At 39.6% G+C, this 21371-nt stretch overlaps 1 protein-coding gene across 1 annotated transcript in view; it reads left to right on the forward strand.

Moving 5' to 3' along the window:
• The window catches only part of espn (espin), a 43340-nt gene that overhangs the window by 19736 nt on the left and 2233 nt on the right, over positions 1–21371 (forward strand). Inside the window, exons 8-13 of the mRNA XM_068733666.1 lie at positions 51–209; positions 2555–2792; positions 8491–8636; positions 9463–9828; positions 18845–18923; positions 20308–20329. Of these exons, the coding sequence (XP_068589767.1) occupies positions 51–209; positions 2555–2792; positions 8491–8636; positions 9463–9828; positions 18845–18923; positions 20308–20329 (1010 nt within the window). The remainder of the gene's footprint in view (positions 1–50; positions 210–2554; positions 2793–8490; positions 8637–9462; positions 9829–18844; positions 18924–20307; positions 20330–21371) is intronic.

Genomic DNA, 21371 nt, shown 5'->3' on the forward strand with positions numbered 1-21371 from the left:
CAAAACTATTTAAAGCTGCTCATTTTTCACATTCACATTTTTTTAATCAGCTGACTCTTGGAGAAAGCCACGACAAACTGCGGCGTGTGGATTCAAACAGGAGGTCAAGGAGCTTCAGCAAGCAGCCCAGCACTGGGGACTACTACAAGGCCCTGGGCAGCGACTTAGCCGAGCCTCGAGGGAGCAAAAGCATGGCGCCCAACGAGGAGGTAAGCCAGCCCTCTGCTGTTTGTGACATCAATATGTTCAATGTTTTGACCGCTTCACACAACATCTAGTTCTTTTGTCAAATCAATTATTTCAAATCAAGTATATGGATACATAATATTTATCAGCACAATCAGTGCTGACCTGATGACTGAAGGAAAATGCCACCATTCTATAAAAGTTGCAAATGGTAAGTATCTTTTTTATTGTATTTATGGTGGGCGATGGAAACACACAATGATATCATGGCTTATTTGATACTTACTTCAGAGGGCATTTGCTCAATTTATTCAAGTATATTGTTTAAAAAGAAACACATATTGGTGCTGATGTAATACTGCCAGTCATCTGACATCCGACTGGGAAATAATTTCTCAAATCTAGGTTATCTCACAAACTTAATTGTCATGTCCTTTAGATGTGGTGCATCTGTGTTCATCAGGTAAGCAGCTCATTTTACACAATGTTTGAAATATGGCATGTAATTTAGCATACATAGCGTAATGTTTGTCTTTTGCGGTATTCAAAACAATAGTATAATGGCTGTAACTCTAATGCATACTGGTATAGGGTTTGTAAAAAGGTTCCTGTACTTTGCCCTGGTTGTACTGTTCGTACTGTGGGCTGCTTATAAAGTCTTATTCAGGGCGAGGTTTAGCTGAGTGACGGTGTGTTGGCATTATGTTACCATAATGACTGCACTATTTGCCTGTGCATTATGCCACTCAGCCTTTTAGTATTGTGTCCACCTGAGCTTTTGTTTGCCACCTGATGCAAACGTCTCCCTCATTTCCATTGCCTCTTAAATCTCCACCCTGTTGTGTAAATTGTCCAAGACCTACAAAAGAACAAACTCAGAACAACCACACATCCATGACGAGCGTAAATATCACTGAATCGCGTTTTTTTAACTTTCATTGTTTTCTATGGCCAAGAATCTGTTTTATGTATGTGTTGTTTTAGTGACAGAAACAAATCATAAGTATATCACAAGCTATTTGTATTAATGAATGGAAGTTATTTTAACCTACAAACAACACTGAGTCTGTGAGATCACATTCAAATAAAAAGGTTAATTTAATCCTTCAGGTTTTGGGGAAAACATTCACATTTTCTCATTGATTTCCTGATTAACACAAATGCTGTGATTAAGGGCACCGTGTCAATTTTATTTGGAAATGCTATAGAATTCTGAAGTAAACTTTTTGACAAGGCTTCTAGTGACTAATGTAAGTGAAACAGAATCCTGGTCATAAAGCAGCTGTTTGCTGCCACATACCTGCACAGGCAGCTGAATGAATAGAGTCTGTTAAACTCTCATCAATGTCCCTGGAGAGGTGTTCTTATAATCTCAAGGGTATCAGTGGTGGGGGGAACTCTGGATGATACGGAGTACAATCCACATTGAGCCAATTAAGGTCTCAGTGGGGCCTCTCCTGGTCTCTGAGGCACCCTAGCAGATGGACCAGCTAATCAACAGGCGCAACGACACGTGCTGCCACTACCCATCTGGACACCCCCCCCCCCACTCTCTGGGGTGTTTGAAAAGTAAAGGGGGGCAACAATGATGAGCATGCGTCCCCAGAACTAAGGAAGGGGGAGGGCGGGGTCAAGTTAAATGTCACGGTCCATTAACTTGCCCCCAGCAGAGTTATGGCACGCTTTCAAAGCGTGTCAGACACGCGCACGCTGGGGGGGGGGGTTTAAGCACTATCACTTGCAGTGACAGATGGCTTCTTCCCACTGTTTCCCCTCAGAGTTTCCCCTTGAGATTAGGTCATATTAGCTCTGTTATTAGCAACAGGGTGTTAGGTCTTCATGAGTTGATTGAAGGTGGCAGGAAGCAGAGGGAGGACACATCTAATAGGGCTGCACACATCTGTCACTCTTCGACAGTCTGAATGATGAAAGAATTTAATGCTCGTTCAGCCCAGCTGGATTTTCATGTGGCATGCCTATACAAGCATGGAAGACAAATTCACCATCACCGTTTTGTGTTTAATTGATTGTTTAATTAATACTTTTTTCTTCAGTTATTAAAAAAAAAAGGTATTTTGTTTAGGCTTTTTTTTTGTTTGTTAACATGATTTCACATGTTTTAGGAATATAACAGCTGGCAAATGGAATGCAAATATCACAACATTTTATTTGGGATTTTAATTTTCATTGTTTAAGTAGTGTTTTTAACAGTGGAGTATCACTCCGTGGGTCACACGTCACATCCCTGTTATCTGTAATCAAATATTGGCTTACAGAGTAATATAACAATGTGGGCGCTAGGAAAAAGTTAATGGGTGAAAAATATGACCGACTAATTCTTCTCCGTCCCTCCCTCTTCTTCGATCAGGGCTCCATGTTATTGGAGGAGCCTAGCGACAGCCCCGCCCACAGCTCAGAGAATGGCACCACAGAGGAGTCGGCGGCGCCCCCACCTCCTCCTCCACCTCCGCCTCCTCTTCCCTCAAGCAATCACACACCGACACCACCTCCGCCTCCTCCACTGCCCCCGGAGACGGCAACCACCCACAATCACTCTGCCAGTAGCACCTCCTCCAACCAGCGACGTCTATCTTCCTCATCAGGAAGTGAGTGCTTTTTCCCCCCTTTCTCTATCCTCTTTTTTTTTTTATCTCCCTTCATTTCCTACTTCTGTCCCCTTGCACTAAACATTTGTTGAAAGTTCTGAAAAAAAAGAAAAAGGCAATACATGTATTTACTGGTGAAATTTATGCTTATTCACATCATTGCACAATTATTCATAGGAAGCAGCTTTCTGCTCGGGTCAAACTCAAATAATTGTTATCTCACTGGGTAACAACTATTTGAGTCTGACCCGAGCATCCTAAATAAAGGATTATAAATTAATGATGTAAGGCTACCATTACCCTAAGAACTGGTTTAGTGTTCATCCATTTCCTTAAGTGCCTTGTGCTGCCCTGGATGCAGCGGTCTGACAGCGTGCATGCTGTTCTAGTCCTCAATGTGAGGTAAAGTGGGTCAGTCTTTCTCCAAAATACTCAATTTAAGTCCTAGAATTTCAGATAACAAGCTTTGAAAATGGAAAAGTTGTCGAATTTGATTATGCCTAATAAGATGTCTCATCCCTGTTTAAAGTTTAAGATCATATAACTTACTATCAGAATGTATCACATGCATTAAACTAATTAGTTATCAACCACAATGCAAAACTAAGTAATTAATTATATTATAATAACTAACACACTTGGAAGCACATCACACTATTGTATCAAAGAATCCACATAACATATATAGTCTGTTAAGCAAAAAATGGAGAGAGGTATCCGAGATGGCTCGGCATACAACAGCGGCTCAAACAGCAGTAACATGAAGAGTAACGAGTAGGGGCGTAACGATACATGTATTCGTATTGAACCTTTCAGTACGGGGCTCACGGTTCGGTACGCATTACGAACCGAACAATACGTTTGAATAAGATTAAATTGCTTTTGGAAAAAAATATATAGCTGAAATTGGTGGAGCCACTGCGCCCAAACATGGCAACCTACCCGACGTAACGTGATGTCCTTCCCTGATTCGCCACGCTCCTATCACGTGACCGGATGTTCACAAACAACAACAGCATTGATTACCGATCAATTACCAGGTTAATTCAACATGGAGAACTGATAACAGGTGTTGCTGACCGTGTTGTCTTTACTAGCAGCTGTTCAGCTTTCAGTTAAAGTCTGCATGTCTGCGGAGGAAACAGCTGTTAATGGAGCGATTAGTGAGCTTCGTGTCCAGCGGAGGTATCAGACCTACGAAGCGGCTGTCTGAAGTAACGGTTAGCGGCTTTAGGGAGGACAGACAAAACGGAGGACTTTCCTTTTGTTATTAATGTTTATTTTGTTCTGTACAACAAGTTAACACACATAAACTATAAAGGAACAAAACATGGATTGCTCTCCAGTACGACAGAGACTTCAGACTTCAGCAGAGCTATGAGTGAGAACAGAAACAACGACACTGAGGGAACGAGTGAGAGACGAGTGTTGACCACATTTATGAATCATAATCTACTAAAGTTTTATGTGTCAGTGTTAATATTAAAGTAAATTTGATGTGTAAGAGAGAGAGATAGAGCAAGACCCGCAGTGCTGTAACTAAGTCTGAAAAATAAAACTTCTAAAGCTTTCCAGGAAATGTGTCTGTTTGAGTTTATAGGGGAAGATTTTAGAGAAGATCTTAAGTATCAAACACGACCTTTCATTATTAAAGACTACTTGAGAGTCTCACCAGCGAGGATTTGGCATTTGTGCTTTTTTGCTGTACTGAAAACGTACCGAAACGTACCGAACCGTGGCACCACTGTGTCGTATTGAACCGAACCGAGAATTTTGTGAACCGTTAGACCCCTAATAACGAGATAAAACATACCAGCAACCTGATTGCTTTTCTCTTTCTGTAACAATTATACATTCATGCTGCTAATTTTAGTAATTGGCAAGCCAACACTGTTCTTCTGCTGATATAGCATTCTTTTCCCCATTAATTCCTGACTGTACGTTTCTGTTTACATGTTCCTTCTTTCGTCTGCTCCATCTCCACCTGTTTCCTCTCTGTTTTTGTTTGTTTTGGGTTTTCCACTTTTTTCCCTGCCGTGGTCTGTCCTCAATGCTGCTCTGTCAAGGCTGGGATATGTCTGCTACTCAGGCAGAGGGAGGGGCACAAAGACTGATGAAGAGTAAGTACAAACTGCCAACCAGTCTTTCAACTAAATCAGTTCTCGTACACATCGAATTTCGGGTTCATAATAAGCCTTCACACTTTCCAGTTATCATAATCTTGAGTTTTTCATATAAACATTAACAGTGATTCAACCTGTGTATCCAGCTTGTCAAAGCAAAAGATAGTTGTCCTTTTTTTTTTCTCAAGAAAAATAAACTCACCATTGTAACATCAATTGTTAAGGACAATTATGTATTTTCATTTAAGAGAAAAAGTCCTTTGTTCATAATAAACAGAAGAACTATGTACACAGGCTTATATCTAGTGCACCAGTAACAAATTCAGAAAGATATCAGATTGACTGGGGTGTTGGCTGACTTTTCATTTTTTACAACATAAAAAAAATTCACCATCACAGTAGTATTTCTTTTTAGAAAACCACCACCAAATCTTTTGGGTAATTAATTTACAGTAAGCTTTTAAATCATCTCAATACAGTGAAGAGAAATAGAATAAATTACATTCACGTGTACTGTAGTTTGAGGCCATACACTAAAATCCATTTTTAAAACCCAACTATTGTGAGTATACCTAACTTAATTTTTCCAAGAACCTCATTTTATAATGAATAAAACAGTCCCATAGGGTACAGATAAAAATAATGTATGTTATGAGGGATATTTGTCATGGACACGGCATGTGAGGAAGCTCATTATTTCAAACAAAGTTTGAAGTGAACGATCATTTACAGTATAATATGATTTCAGCTTTGTGTCACAGCTGAAAAGCAGCTCATAGTGCAATATACACTACTGTTTTTTATAAACCAGTAATAAACAGTGACACCAATTAAGCTGTAAACTATTAATTGTTCCATTTAGGCACCTTTTTGTTGTATTTTATCTTTACGTTTTGTACACCAAATATTTAATTGTCGCATCCATTTATGCTCCACCTGCTGCCTAATGGTAGGATACCAATAAAATACTTACAGCTAAAGAGCAGTGTGTGCTCACTAATGGCAAAATTTGTGTGTCACCGTTAATCAGGTAATAAACAGTTAGGTGGTCATAAAATTAAAAGCCACTAACACATCCAAGAGCTCAAGATGAATTTACAGCTCAGACGCTCATTCTGACGATGGCAATAAACCAGGTGGCTGATTGAAAAAGCTGCTGTAACTTTGTAGATTGTTAGAGGTTTTATATTGTTTTCTACTTATTAACCAAATGGAGAGGATCTTACTTTTTATATTACAGGACGCATCTCTATCTGAAGTGCTTTACGACAATGGAGCTATTAACAGATGAAGCAGCATGACTTCAATTTCTAAACCAGAGCAGGAAACCTTTTGTGCTGTGATGTCCATCATGAAAGGCTATTTGTCAATTGTTCTCCACCTGCCACAGCTCCACCCTCCTTTACTCTGGCAGACCTGTTGAGTCCACACCCCTGAGCCCTGAACAGAATTTAGCTAAAACACACACACACACACACACACACACATAACCTTTGACTCGAAAACACACAAATACTACGGCTTAATCAAACAGATATGAGTACACCGACCTCAGTCCGGTGTAAGTTTTTAGCCTTGAAACCCATTTGATTTTGGATAATCAGGTGTTTCTGGAGCTCTACAATGAAGATTTGTCTGGGGAAAATGGATAAAGGTAGGCTGCTTGTATTGCCAAAATTAAATATCATACTTTATTTGTGACTGATCCAGTTACATTTAAGTAAGAAATAGTTTTAGCACTCATTTACACCTGGCAATAAAGATCTATTGAAATATGTAATCTGTTGACTATAAACTAACCCTAAAGAGATGTCACACGTTGTAAAAGTGTGTCAGGGTTCAGCAGCTGTTTTCTTTTATTCATAAACATTTTACGGGCCACAGAGTGTGTACAACAGCACATTGTATTAGGTTTGTTGGTGTCGGTCATCAGCCTGTCTTTATTTCTCTGTAATTCAGAAACTGTGAGAGTGTATGCATGTCAAGAATGTGCGTATGATTGAATTGTGTGTCAGGTTTGCTGCAGTAAGGATTGGTCTGGTAAGGTGGACTAACAAGCTGGGGATTGAAGGGTGACTGTGTGTGTGTGTGTGTGTGTGTGTGTGTGTGTGTGTGTGTGTGTGTGTGTGTGTGTGTGTGTGTGTGTGTGTGTGTGTGTGTGTGTGTGTGTGTGTCTACCTAACTGTATCCGTCCATGTGTGCGTGTGCATGCGTGTTAATTCCTGGCCGGCTTGCCAATGGCTCGCTGTCACTTCTAGTTACTGGTGATTCCTTTAGATTTCCCCCAACTGTGATGATGGGTCTTTAATAGAATACTGCTCTCTCCTCCCCAAGAGAGAGAAGGGGGAGAGGTAGAGCGAGGAGGGCGACAGGCTAGCGAGGCTTTGTGTCCAGCTAGACCATTGTGGTCGCCTCAACAAGGAACATTTTTACGGGAGGACTTTTTCCATTCCCCTGATACAAAATGAGTGATCAATGAGGGACTAAGGATATTCAATTCATTGGAGGTTGACATTCACTAAAACAGGTGAGGTAGCTGTTGGCTCGTGATGTGTTTGGGCCAACATATGTGAAATTTAAATGTTTAAAAATAATTATGTATAGCTGCTATGATAGTTGGTTGTACGTTACATTGTCACAGTAGATCAGAGAATTTTCCGGGTACATCTTAAATGTTTGTTGCATAGAAACAACTAAAATAATAGCTTCTTTGTTATTGGCCTATATTTTTCTGCTCACCCTTTTGAAATATTAGTTTTGGAAAAACGTGTATGTATAAATAAGCTAGTTGTGTAAAAACCTTGTGTGTAAGCTACTTTGACATTGCCTGATTGACAACTCAATTTCCTTTCTTTCTTTTATCAGTCTTTGAACAGTGAAAATGCAATTCCTTTGTAATCACAGTTCCAATAGACGTCGTACTTGAAGTCGGTCTGAATTTGTTGCATTGTTCACTATAAGCAGATTAGGGTTCATGGAAACCTACTTTTTTAAAAGTTCAGCAGTAGCTTAGCTGTGTATGTCAGGTGACACTGAAAGAGATTGTGTGCCTCCTCTCTTTGGGTTCACTGAAGTGAAATAATTTGGAATTGTTTCTCCCCATCTAATCCCAGCTAACTGCAATTGTTGACTGATGTGTTGAATTCTCATTGGTTCATTTGCAATGTCTTGGAAATGTATGTAAGGGAGTTTGGTAGCTGGGAAGCCATTTGATAAATCCTAATTGTGTTTCAGAGATACATGTCTAAAAGCAAACTTTGAGCCCAAAAGGGTTATAAATGAAAATGCTAATCAAAGTAAAGACATCTAAAAAATTACTTTATTAAGCTTATCCTTGAGAGACAGGCTCAGTAGACGCCATAATGACCTCCTGTCACTGTGCAACATGCTGGAGGGCAGCATTGTTACCTACCTGATCGGATGAAATATTTAACACTGAAATGCCACCCAACCATTCTCTCTCTCTCTCTCTCTTCTTCAGTGTATCTCTCTCTCTCTCACTCTCTCCGTTTCTCTCTCCCTCCGTCTTTCTTTCTACACGGTTTCACTTTTCTGCTCCATCCTTTTGTCTGCAGGCACAAAATCTTTCAACATGATGTCCCCCACTGGCGACAACTCGGAGCTGCTGGCAGAGATCAAAGCAGGGAAGAGCCTCAAGCCAACACCTCACAGTAAAGGCTACACCACTGTGTTTTCCAACAGCGGACCCACAGGCAACAATGTAGGTCCACAGCCTTCCACAACCACTGATGACACATTTATGTAATGGTCATGGACAAATATGGAATTGTGCATTATAGAAATTCAGCCAAAGGGTTATCAATCACTTGTGCATTTGATGGCACTTTGTCTCTCCATTTTAAACCAAGTACCAAAGACACACTGATCTAATTGATCCAGAAAAATTACAGAAATTAAGCCAAATCCCAAACCCATCAAAGGTGTGATTAATAGGTATTCAGGGCCAGGCCTGTGACACACCTCTACATCACTGTCCACTGAACCCCTCAGTAATGCTTCTTTCATGATAATATCAGTGCAACTTTATAAATCAGAATTACATTTTCACTAATGATTCAGGGTTCTTGCCACAGAATTTGTTAATTGCCAAGTTTGATAAGTTTGGAAACTGTGCACAATGTTAGCGAGGAGGCACCGGAGCTCTCTGAACTCGGCGGGTAGATCCCCTCAATCATGGGAACTATAGTACTGTACATTGCTCCATTTAGAAATGTCATAACCACAATAACTTAATACACATTATTGTGTCATCATTTATACTGAATGAGTCAGAGTCAACATGGTCATACATCATATGAGTTACACTTAAGCTACTGTAGGTAAAGGCTAGCTAGAAGAATATGTCCGAATCTGGAAGAAATTTGACATTGTATGAAATGTTAACCTTTTACAAGAATGTCTAATTCTGCCTTCCAGCTCTATCTTTGTAAGGGTGTAAATAAGAGAGTGGTTACTGGATTTAAAAAAGTTTTCAGTTTTGTCACAGACCATGTTTTCCTGTCCACTGGTGTCTTTTTTTTGTCTAGGAAAACACCGCATCCCCACCAGAGACCCGCACATCTAGCCCACTAGCGAAGCCGTCGTCCCCTCCACCATCCGATACATCTCTCGCCTCACCACCCGCCACCCCTAGTCCCAGTCCCAGTCCTACTGGGTCTGTATCCGCCAGGACCATGTCGACTTCTGCTAGCTATGAGCAACTGTCCTCCAATGCAGTTATTAATGGGAACAGTGGTGGAGCAGAGTCGGGGCGGAAGATGAGCCTTGCAGATGTGGAAGCGCTAGTGCCCACTCATGACGAACATGGGAAAGCGATCCCTGAATGGAAGAGACAGGTGATGGTGCGAAAGCTTCAGGTCAAGATGCAAGAGGAGGAGGAGCACAAGCGCAAGGTAGGCATGATGTTGCATGGCCGTGGAAAGATCTAGAAGTTTTATTGTGTCTTAGCTATCCCATTTGTGGTCTGGTACATTTAAATGCTCTGGGTTATATATGGCTCAGTTTGAAAAAAATAACAACACAAAGGGGATAGCTGTTGCTTGGATTTCAGTGTTCATTTTTGTGATTTTGAAAAATGAGGTTGTATGAATGTAATTTTAGTATTCATGCATGACATGTGTTTTGCTGTCTTTGTTGACTTGTCAATTAAACAGTTTGTGAGGGAAAAACAGCCAATGGGAGTTGAGACTACACTTTCATTTAGCATCTTTGCTTTCCTGATCGTGTGATAGAGTTTTTCTTGTACTGTCAAATGAGATGCAGTGAGGGACTTGATCGCTTTTGAGCATTTTTACAATTTAATTGCCTTCACCTGCCTTACACGTATCTTGAAACCAAATAAAATGGCCTAAGTTTTTCACAAAGGTTTCAGTCAGAACACTGAACTTGTTTCACAATAAAGCTTCTAAATGTAATTATCTGGCTTTAGAATCAAGGGGCCCCATTCACCAATATCTTAAGTTTGTTTCTAAATTTGTTCTTAAGAAAGGTCCTAAGAAAAGTCTACATCAGATTCAACACATGTTAAACAGGATAATTGTTTATACCTTTGTACGTATAAGGATGAATCCCATTGCCCTCGTAAAGCGAAAGCTTGTGCCAGTTAAACCTAATTAGCATAGGTAAGCACTCTGCCAATCTGCATGAAAGGGCATGAAATGTATAGTTGTGAAATGTGTTGTGCACTCTAAAAAATAAAAATAAAAAATAAAATAAAAAAGAAAGTTTAAAGATAAAGCGGTAAACACAAAACTGAGGACGTTTTTTTTGTTTGAAACATTTAGAACTTTGTTTTTGTTTCCAGTTTATAAACCTGGTAGTAAGAGGGTTGCCTATTGGGTCAACGTATCCTCATACAATGGTTTGAAGCCTGCAACACACATCAATTTCCGCTCGTTACACACATACGGTCTTTTCAAAATAAACTTCCGTCTTCACAGGAAACTCAGTAAGGTTTAGGCAACAAAACTACTTGGTTAGGCTTAGGCAACAAAAGCACTTAGTTAGGTTTAGTAATAGATTGCCATCTCCTGGCTTAAAGGTTGCTGTTTGTTGGACCCATCCAACTTCCCTCCCACCCTGTGTGCGCTTTAGCACACTTTATACGTCCTCATTCATGAATGCATGGATATCATACGAAAACATTTCGAGGGATATCTACGAATTACGACGCATTATTTTCCATAGTTTTTACTACGAATGCTAGATGACACCATCCTGATTGGGTGGGTATAATAAGCTCCAGCTTTAGCCAACACCTTTTTGGTTATTTTTTGTTTTCCCTTTAAATTACTGCCATATTTTAATTTTTTTATGTGCATTCTTTTTAGGAAAATTGTCAATAAGGAAACAAAATAAATTATTTCTACTAAAATTACACCTAATCCTCCAAAGGAAAAAAAAAAATAATAGTTCTGAAGTGGAGGTACTTCTGCAGGAGTGTATGCCAAATTTATATATTCAGTAGCGCAATAGTGTTGTAGTAGCGTAAAATAACACTAAAAAGATGCATGAGATGCTATTATTCATTCAGTGTTGAAGTGTTAGTGTAGTGTTTATTTATTTTAAAAAGACCATAATGCTTTATAAAATAATGAAAATACTTATTTAAAGAAAATATTGTAATTTGAATCCCATGTTGTTAAACTGTAGAATTAAAGATAACACAAAAAAACTATTATTCCAATTATTTGCAACATCTCAGCTGTGAGCTCTTGAATATGTGTAAATTCTGAACAAATCCCAAATATGAAAACATTGGTGAATGTCAGGATCTTTGTGAAAAGTGGGTTTTAGGAAGAAATATCCAACATTTGGTTAATGAGGTTCAATGACATCTAGTAATCTAGTGGTCAATGCAGTGTGTTGATATGATGTGAATTTAAACAAGATAATTAGTAATTCATACGTTTAGTAATCTGAACAATCTTATACTCTTAAATGAACGAGCTTTGTCTACAATGTCTTTTAGTGACGGTGATGATCTATTGGTATGTCTAACTGGCTGTCATGCCTAAAAGTAGTAAACTAAGCTGAACATATTTTAGTGATATATTTTCCCCTGTAAAAAATACAAAAGATAACTTATTACTAATTTTATGAAACAACATTGGACCTAACTAGCTCTACATGTAGTCATCCATATATGTACTAATTTTCAAATTTCTTTGTTTCTTGATTAATTTCTATGCATGTTTCTTTTTTCATATTTACAGTCTTTATTAGTAGCAAAGAGACTCTTTGGGGTGCAGTGAATTCAATACTTGACTACAATGCCCATCACGACATTAACACACTTTGGATTTTCAGTGTGGGCTTGTGTTTGATGATGGAGTTTTGTGGCTCCAAGTTGATACATGCTGATTCAGTGGTGTGATGCCAAGCCCATTCACACTACAGGTCCACCACATAATAACAAAATGACTAAATACTATTTTTTGTTTTTTCCTGAGGAAAATCATGATACGTTTAAAGGTATTCCATACCAAGTCCCTTAATCAGAATTTTTTTTTTTTGCACTAACGTCTTCAGGTTGACAGTTTCAACTCTGCTGCACCTCCAACCACACCCAGTGTGGTTTACCATCACCGTTTGGTGTGGACTGAAGTGTGTCTATCTGTTGCACTAGTGCCAGAACACGACAGTGTTGTAACACTGCTCTACAGTGCAGTATTACAACATATTTCAGACGCAGATACATGAAAGACTTAACTGCTGGATGGCAGTAAAAGCAGAATATTCAGCATTTGTGTAGTTAACTAACCAAGACTGTAAAAACTGACAATGGGAGAGATCAGTCATATATATATATATATATATATATATATATATATATATATATATATATATATATATATATATATATATATAATATTATATTATATATATACACACACACACACACACACACATACAAAAAGGACAAAGCTTTCTCTGTTCTCCTTTACTGAAAATTAAAAGTCCTGTGCTTGTAATGAGGCAGTGCCATTGCACCACTTAATCCATGTAAATCATGTGTGTCGAGATGGATTTGAAGTGAAACGTGTGTTCACACCAGGAACTTTGAGCTGAAGGAATCCCCCCCCCCCCCTTCCTTCCCTTTGTTCTTGTCTTTTGGTCTCCTTTGGCCTCTGATTTAGTTTGCGGCAAGCGGACACTACCAGCCTCAGGAATGGCACTACTCCCATATCCACAATGCCATTTTGGGCCCATTTGGGGAACTGATGACAGAGGATGACCTCAATCTTATTGAGAAACAAATTGAGAACCTGCAAGTCATGCACAAGGTTTCAGAAGTTGAGAAGGAGCTTGAAGAACTGGAGCGGGAGCTTCACCAGCTCCTTCCAGTTTCTGCTGCCCTCAATCAAGGGCATTTCTCAGTCAATCCAAAGCAGGTACATGGCCAAGCTGAAGATCTTCCAGCCTGGTGCAGCAAGATTTCTACCCTGCTCAAGAGTATGGCCATTCTTCTTGCCACCCTGGGGGGGAAAGAGATAGACATCTTGGATCTAATATGTCCTGGATATTCTCAAGAAGAGGCAAGGAATGTGAGCCCAGGTCAATCGGAACTAGGAGGATCCGTTGGCACTGGCTTAATTGGACGATCTCAGTCCTTCTCAACAAGAGAGGATGTAGAGAAGGAGATAAAGCAGTGTGGAGTTTCAGTGAAGAACCTCAAGGCCAATTATGAAATTCAGAATGAGCAGTCTCTAGATAACAATGCAAATAGGGTGTACAAGCGCAAAAGGTCACTCCCTGTGGTCAGTCAGTCTAGTTATCGTCCAGAGACAATTTGTGAGGATGATGTCCCTTGTTCCTCTGCCGAGGTCCCTCAGTCCCATACCAATGGGATGATTCTACCATTAGTGGAAGAATCAGTCTTACCACTTGTTGAAGAGCCAGTTATTATCGCTTTTCATGCTCCTAAGACGTATGCGCCCTCTGAGGTAATGGCTCCAACTAACATTGAACACTTCAATCAGGTTCTTTCTGCAGACCCCGTTTTAAATAATGGTCAATTAACAAGAAGCTTGGAGGTTCAGACAGATCTAAGCTATGTCCAGGAATGCATTGAAATGAGGAAAGAAAGAATTGTCTTCCTGTTCCTTGAACACTGGCGAAAGTACACCATCTCTGAAACGTACCGGACTAAACATACTGGTAGGAGAGGAAGTCATTTAGACGTGGGCTGGGAGGACTACAACCAATTTAGTGCACAGATCGGTGGTGAAATGCAGAGCGAAGACGATAAACTCCTCCTTTTCATGAAGTCAAAGCAGGTAGTAGGGAATCTGATTGGCCACTGGAGGACAATTATGAGTCAAGTGCCCACACGCCAGATCCGCAGGCTGAGTCGTGCGCAGATGATCTACTGGCCAGAGCACTTCTTGCCACACATCAACGGCTCTCCTGTGAGTTATAAAAGCCTAACCCTTGACCTCTTCATGCTTGGATACTTCCAGTTGTTGGAAATGAACATGTCTCGCAGTGAACGCAAATTCCGCCACCTCTTGTGCTACGAGATGTTTGACCGTCTTGGCAGCCATAAATGGGACGTCATAAGGCAGTTTCACAAGGAGGTTATGGAGGAAATTGAGAGAGGGAAGCGAGACTGGGCGGATGGTTTTGAAGACATAAAACACAAGTATTTTGGAGACTCAAATGATGGGGGAGGTGTGATGACGGCTTCTCTACATTCTATGTCTCCTGACATGTCCATTATGCAGGAGCCACTCCCTCCCCCACCTTCTCATCCTCCACCTCCTCCACCACCTACCCATCTTGCTCCACCAACCTCACAACCAAATGTTTCTCAAACATCATCACCTGTTGCACCTGCTGGGATATCGAACAATGGCCAGTGTGTGGTGCAGGGAACCCTGCAGAATTCAATGGAGGAACATACTCAGGGGGATTTAAAAAACAGTGAGCAGATATCATCAAATGAGGCAGTAGTTCCTAATGGAAAAAGGTCAGAGCAGGACCATGTGCAGAGCTTGACAACCGAAACTGAACAACACACTGCTGAGACACTGCAGGACACAACAGAAAGCACAGGACCAGATCCAGAGAAAGATGTTCTTCTTACTGTTAAAATCATAGAAGAACCTGATGTTGATAAACCTCCACCCAGGGATGAACATAATGAAGACTCAATTAAAGTGATCTATGAGCTGAAAGAGTTCAGCAATGAGGAGATCATCAGATACATTGACCGAAGCTTTGCCTTTTGGAAAGAGAAGGAAGCTGAGCTTTTTGATATCTAACAATAATGTGGACTAAGGGTTCACTAAAAGACCAGTTTACCTGTACAACCAGACAGGAAATGCATAAAAAGCAGGATCAGGTAAACTAACCTGCAAAGTGGAGTATGCTTAGAAAGGAAACTAATCTGGTGTGTTAGCTTTTAGGCGCATGTCACATAAGGGACTTAACTGCAGAAAAGCAAAGAGCATCCACTTAGCTGTACTGACTTTACCTTTTGTATATGCTGAAGTGGACGAAAAGAAAGCATGTGATGTCAATAGACACACACATTTGTTACAAGCATATATTTTTGAATTGTGTTGAACCAAGAGCTTTTTTAATCTAATATGATTGACTGCCATGGCACACTACTTCTAGGGAAGTTATTAAAAGCAAAAGATTTGCCATAAAAGTTATTTAGTGCATTTGTTCAAGACATCTTTGTAATGAAAGACATAACTGGTAAATCTTTGCAGACTAGAAATAAAATACTGATTTTATTTCTAATAAAATCAATTCATTCTTGATACCCAGTAAGAGGGAAACACATTAAAATCATTTAATGGATCTTTTGAAAGCAAAGGCAAAGAAAGTTTAGTGGGTTTGCAAGAGTTTATGGTTACTTTGTGGTTCACAGATGGTCCTTGTCTTTAAGCGGTGTGCTTTTGTTTATAAAAATCAGTATAGACTGATTGAACAGTATAGAGGATGAACAGGAATGGTAAATGCAAGGCTTGGAGAAACAGATATGAGCTTTTTCATTAGTAATTCACAGCTCAAAATTGCAAAAACAAAATGCAAATTTCTGTCAGCAAATTTAAGAATTCATTTGACAAAGCTGTTATCAACTAAGTTAAACATCAAATCAAGGATTGTAATCGTCAGTTCCTTCGTTTTTGTTACTCTGTTTATAATTTGAGTGTTTTTGAGAGATCTGGTCAAGCTTTCCATAATTTATATGTGTGATCCTTTATTATTTGGTTTCTACATTCCTGATGGAAATAAAGTTTGTTGACATTTTTGTGATTACATGACTTCAGTAGTTCTTTCCTAAAACATTCTACTTCAACTGTAGGGGTTACTCAACAGACAAACACGGCTGACATAATATTTAAATTATCTGATATACAGTATGTACCAATGAAGGAGCTATTGTCTACCACCGATTGCGTAATCCTCCGTGGCGACGTTTGCAGCAGTGAAGAACCACACTATGCTCATAGTGTCTCTTCTGTCTCCATCAAGATTACCTTCGAATAACCCTCTTAGCACCACCCGCTGTCATGCTATCTGTGGCTTACAGGAGGCATAAGGAGGTTACAGTGAATCTTCATCAACTCACAGCCCAAAAAGGAAGGCAGTCAGCTGGTAAACTTAACGGCCTATACATAGATTTGCATTTATGTACAGTATTTGTTATAGATTTGGTGAATCTATTGCACAGTATTGAGTGTGTGGTAAATGTTTTTGATACTACATTTAAGTTATAGAGTGCACTTGTAATCTACCAAGCTTGCACACTGCACATGGTCAATTTATTTGTATTTACAGAACTGCTTATACATATGCAATTGACCGTTAAGTCAACACTAAGTCCAGACAATGGAGCGCACTAGCAAATAAAACATAACAAAGACTTCATTGTCTAGGAAACCACATGGAAAGATTTTATTAAATCTAAAACTATACTGTACAAAACTGGCAACAGGTTGTGTAACTGTTTATAGTTGATTCAAGCAGAGGTCTGCTCAGGCATGACATAGATATCCCGTTGTAGTCTGTATCCACACCAAGACTGAATCGGACTCGCAATGCCAAATTTATGACTAACAGCGACCCACAAGAACATAATACGAGTAGCTAATAAGCTATTCCTTTAAAATGCCAGCAATAACACGACACAAGTTGCCAGCTACTACCAACACATGATTTCTCAAATATCACAATGTTGCCTGTAAGTATCAAGGTCAACATCCCTTTTACTGCTATTAGCCAGATGAATGTTGCTGATTAACGTGAATTCAGAACTTGTTCCTCAGAGGATTGTTGGGAATTTTGAGAAACTTGCCTGTTAACAATATTTTCATCTATCAATATCATTGATTGTAATAGATGCTTGCCAGGCTATTGCAATGTATTGGCTACACCCTCTGGCTCACACAGATGCAGTCTGTTGGCACAAAGGAAGACATGAACCCGTTATAAAATGGAACAACCTTTTTGAGTTCCACTGGGTATAGGCTGGGTAACAGAACTGAATTTCCAACAGGACAGGTTTGAATCTTGTGCGGAGTTTGCATGTTCTCTCCATGTTCATCTGGTCTCCAGTCAGTGCTCTAGTTTCCTCTAAAATACATCCTCTGTTGTGTGGGCAGATGATTTCATTAATGATATTAATGTTAATGTGACTGATTAAATGCAAGTTAAATGGGCAGTGCATACAGTAACTTTGCTAAGCTTAGAGGTTTAAAAAAACTACTTCCACTAACGCAAGTTGGTTTGTATGGATGTACTAACTCAACACTGCATACTCTAATTATTTGTGCATATCCCTTTCCTGCTGATCATACAACATAGCTGGTATTGAATGGAGTATATGACCCATTTTACTACCAAACACAAGTACATCTTTGATGACATCTTTGGATGAACAGTAGTAAATAACAGTTGTTCCAGTAGCAATACAACACCACAATTGACATTTTATTAATTACCATCTCACATGTGCAGTTCCGCACTTCATAGCAAATCGATCAACTAATATTTGTTTTGATTTTTCTTGCTCTGTAATTCCCGGGGGAATCATTAAAAATGTACTGTGTATATAATCTTACCTGGGATAATGTTTGCCGGGGCAAGTGAAAGGGTAATCTATCTCGTCAGGTGAAGATGAGAAATCCAAGATTGCTGCCATCTTTCTCTCCCCCCACTCTACCTCCAATTACAGCCTGAAAGAGAGAAAAGGATCCAGTTACCATTTGTGTGCGCCATCTGCCAAAATGTCCTGTAAAACAGTGTCCTGTCCATTTAGAAGGCTTTATCTTATTTGACAGAAATAGGAGAAGAGAACCTATTGTGTCTGTGTGTGCTCTATTTGCTGTTATAAGTACATACATCTGTTTACACAGTACGCTATATGCTCTATATACGCCCTTCTATAAATGCCATTTGTCAAGGGTTTGACATTTGACAATGTGTAACGTTTCATTACAGATTTTCTATGCAGGTGTTTTCCTGCTCTCTCCAGCATGTAGAGAGGCTTTTTGCGAGACTACAAGCATGAAGCACATCAATACCACCTTTGATTGAGGTTTTCAAAGCCCTTGACCTAACAATTTCTCACAACCGCCATAGTATTACAACAACCCTAGGTAACTCAAGTTTCAGTAGGCAGGTTTATTGAGTGAATAACTTTGCAGAGTAAGACCACGGAAAAGCCAATTTACCGCAACAAAAATTGATGTAAGTATTTAAAAACTGAAATGAGTGTTTGATGACTTTGTTTTTACACATGTGAATTGTGTGAACTGTGGGAGACCGTTTATTGCATTGAACACCAATTAATTTGTGTTTTAGGTTATTTGTATTGTTCTAATAATTTCAGCTGTTATAGATCAAATTCTTTACTGACTGGCATGGGCTCCTATCTCTGTCCCTCCACAGGTTGAGGAAGAGGCTGCACGCCTGGCATCGATGCCGGCCTGGAGGAGAGACATGATGAAGAAGAAAATGGACGAAGAGAGGTGAGTAACGAAGCTGTGTTGCTCTGCACGTCTGTTGTTTGTTTCATCTTGTACCATATTGATTATATCCTGGCCCAGAAGGAGGAGATTGCGCTCATTGAGTTCAAATATGTTAGTGTGTTTGTGTATCTCTTAACAAAGATAACCTTGGAAGCAATGACGGGAGGGTCATGCTAAAATGATCATTATTTGTACCATAATATGTTTTTCCAATTTTCAGACATACTCTAGGTCCACTTTATTAGGTAGACTGAGCCAAGGTATCGTACCAGTGAGGATTCTCTCTCAACTGCAGTTAAACCTGAATTATATTTTAACAACAGGCTGGAAATAATCCAGAGATTTATTCGGTGATGATGCAATAGCGTCACACAGTTCCTGCAGAGTTTTATCAATGTTGTCTCATCCAAAGAGAGATCTGGAGGCTGTACATGATGCTGAAGTCAACCTAATATGCCTGAGACAATCTTGAGATGCATCACAGTGTAAGATAACGCAGTATCTTGATGGAAGTATACGTCCTCTACGGTTTTGATTAACAAGTGTATCTCTTTGTGGCCAGTGTTCGGGTAAGATGAGGCATTCAAACAATACTAATTATTGAATGGCATGCTTTTGAGCTGTTTGGCTATTGTGAGAGGCCCTTCTACACAACGCTATTGTATTGATCCATTTCATTAGCCGTATTTCATGCCCTGCCTGACACCTGTTAGCTTCAACAATTGATGCAGTTGATGTGGACATTTATTATCAGTGATTATATTCACTCAAAGAAATCCTGCTAATTCACTGCAGAACTCAAAGTCTTGTTTCTGATGCCAGATCTAGCATTTCTGGCATCAGTGCTCGCTGTAAATTATGTACAAAGACATATGGTATAAAGCCGCTTTTCCATTAATGCAACTCAAGCAGTAACTGAATCTGTTGTTTATACAGTTTACTCAGGTACAGACATGTGTTAAGATAGTTTGTAAGCAAAGTTTTCCTTTAAGAAAACTGGCAAGTGTCTATTTAGATGAGAGATTATAAAAATCAAGGGTGCCTGCACTGGGGTCTGAGTGTTAAACCTAAACAAAAGTGTTTTGACTAGCGCATGGGGTTTGGTCTACAGTATTAGATGCATTTAACTCAAGATGGTTTAATTATGAAATGACAGAACGCGAGACGTCTGGAAGAAAAGATGACAAATTTGTCTTGTTACAACCTTCTAATTACCAGTTCCATTACAGTCATCTCCACTTACTGTTGCTTGTATAATATTCCCTGTTTTGTTTTGTCATTGGTCAGCCTTATAATAGTGTCCTACTTGTTTTGACTCGTTGAATAACTTGTTGTTGCCGTTTAAGATATTTACACCTTTTCTTCTTCTGCTTATGTCCTCCTGATGTGGCAGGGAACAAAAAAGGTAAGAAAACATTATTTATTCCACACAGTAATATTTACATTAACCTTGATGATTGGAGAACAAGTCTCCAGAATTTCATAACTAGAGACAATACCTTTGAAATCAAGTCTTCTATCTAGTGGCCACAAATGGTCACATTATGTCATGGTGTGGTGATAAAGCCCATGGGGGTAAAACATTACAGTTAAACACATATCTATTTGCTCTCACAGATGAGCTAACAGGCACTATGGCTAGGCTCATGCTAAGGCTGTAAAGTAGTCATCCACACCACCACACTCACCTGTGTTTTGGGCCTTAAAACACTCTTCTTGCAGGCTGTTATAGGTCGCATTGTGGAGTAAGTAATGGCAGATATGCCTACGAGTGTTGTCTAAAATCTACTGATATTAAAGGAATCGAAATACGTAGCTAACATTGCCGTGTTTTAGTACATTAGGACAGTTAAGCATAGCTGACTGTTACTAAGGTTCTTTGTTTCGGGTTCAGTCAACTGCCGCTATAATTTTCATGTGTTATAAACGTTTTGCTAATTATTCCCACATGTGCTGAGTAGCCAATCCCATTATATCAACAGAATGACGTAATGTTACGCAATTCTTTTGTTTTTCTTCAACCTGCTGACCTCAGTGTTCAAATACACATTTGCCACAGCAGACATTTGGCATATGTGAGCAAGATGCTTTTTTATGGTGAGGGCTATGTCCTCTGGTTCCAGTGAAGAGACATCGTAATGCAGCGTCATTCAAGCCCATCTTTGTGACAAAGCCCCTCTCCAGTTTCACCGTGACAATGCCCATGCCCACAAAGCCAGGTCCATAGTGTTTCCAGTCCCCAGTTTGGTTTTGAAGAACTAGACTGACCAGCAGGGAGGGAGCCCTGACCTCAACCCCACTACGAGCCAGACTCTATCACTCAACATCAGTGCCTGACCTTAATGCTCTTGTGGCTGAACAGGAGCAAATCCCTGTAGCATGTTAATGCCCAAATGAGATGGTGGTGTCCAAACACTTTTGGCCATGTGGTGTAATAAATAGAGAAC

This window comes from Cebidichthys violaceus, unplaced genomic scaffold, assembly GCF_023349555.1.
Source record: "Cebidichthys violaceus isolate CVI_PGR_0920_01 unplaced genomic scaffold, fCebVio1.0.p SCAF_6, whole genome shotgun sequence".
NCBI classification, from domain to species: Eukaryota; Metazoa; Chordata; class Actinopteri; order Perciformes; family Stichaeidae; genus Cebidichthys; species Cebidichthys violaceus.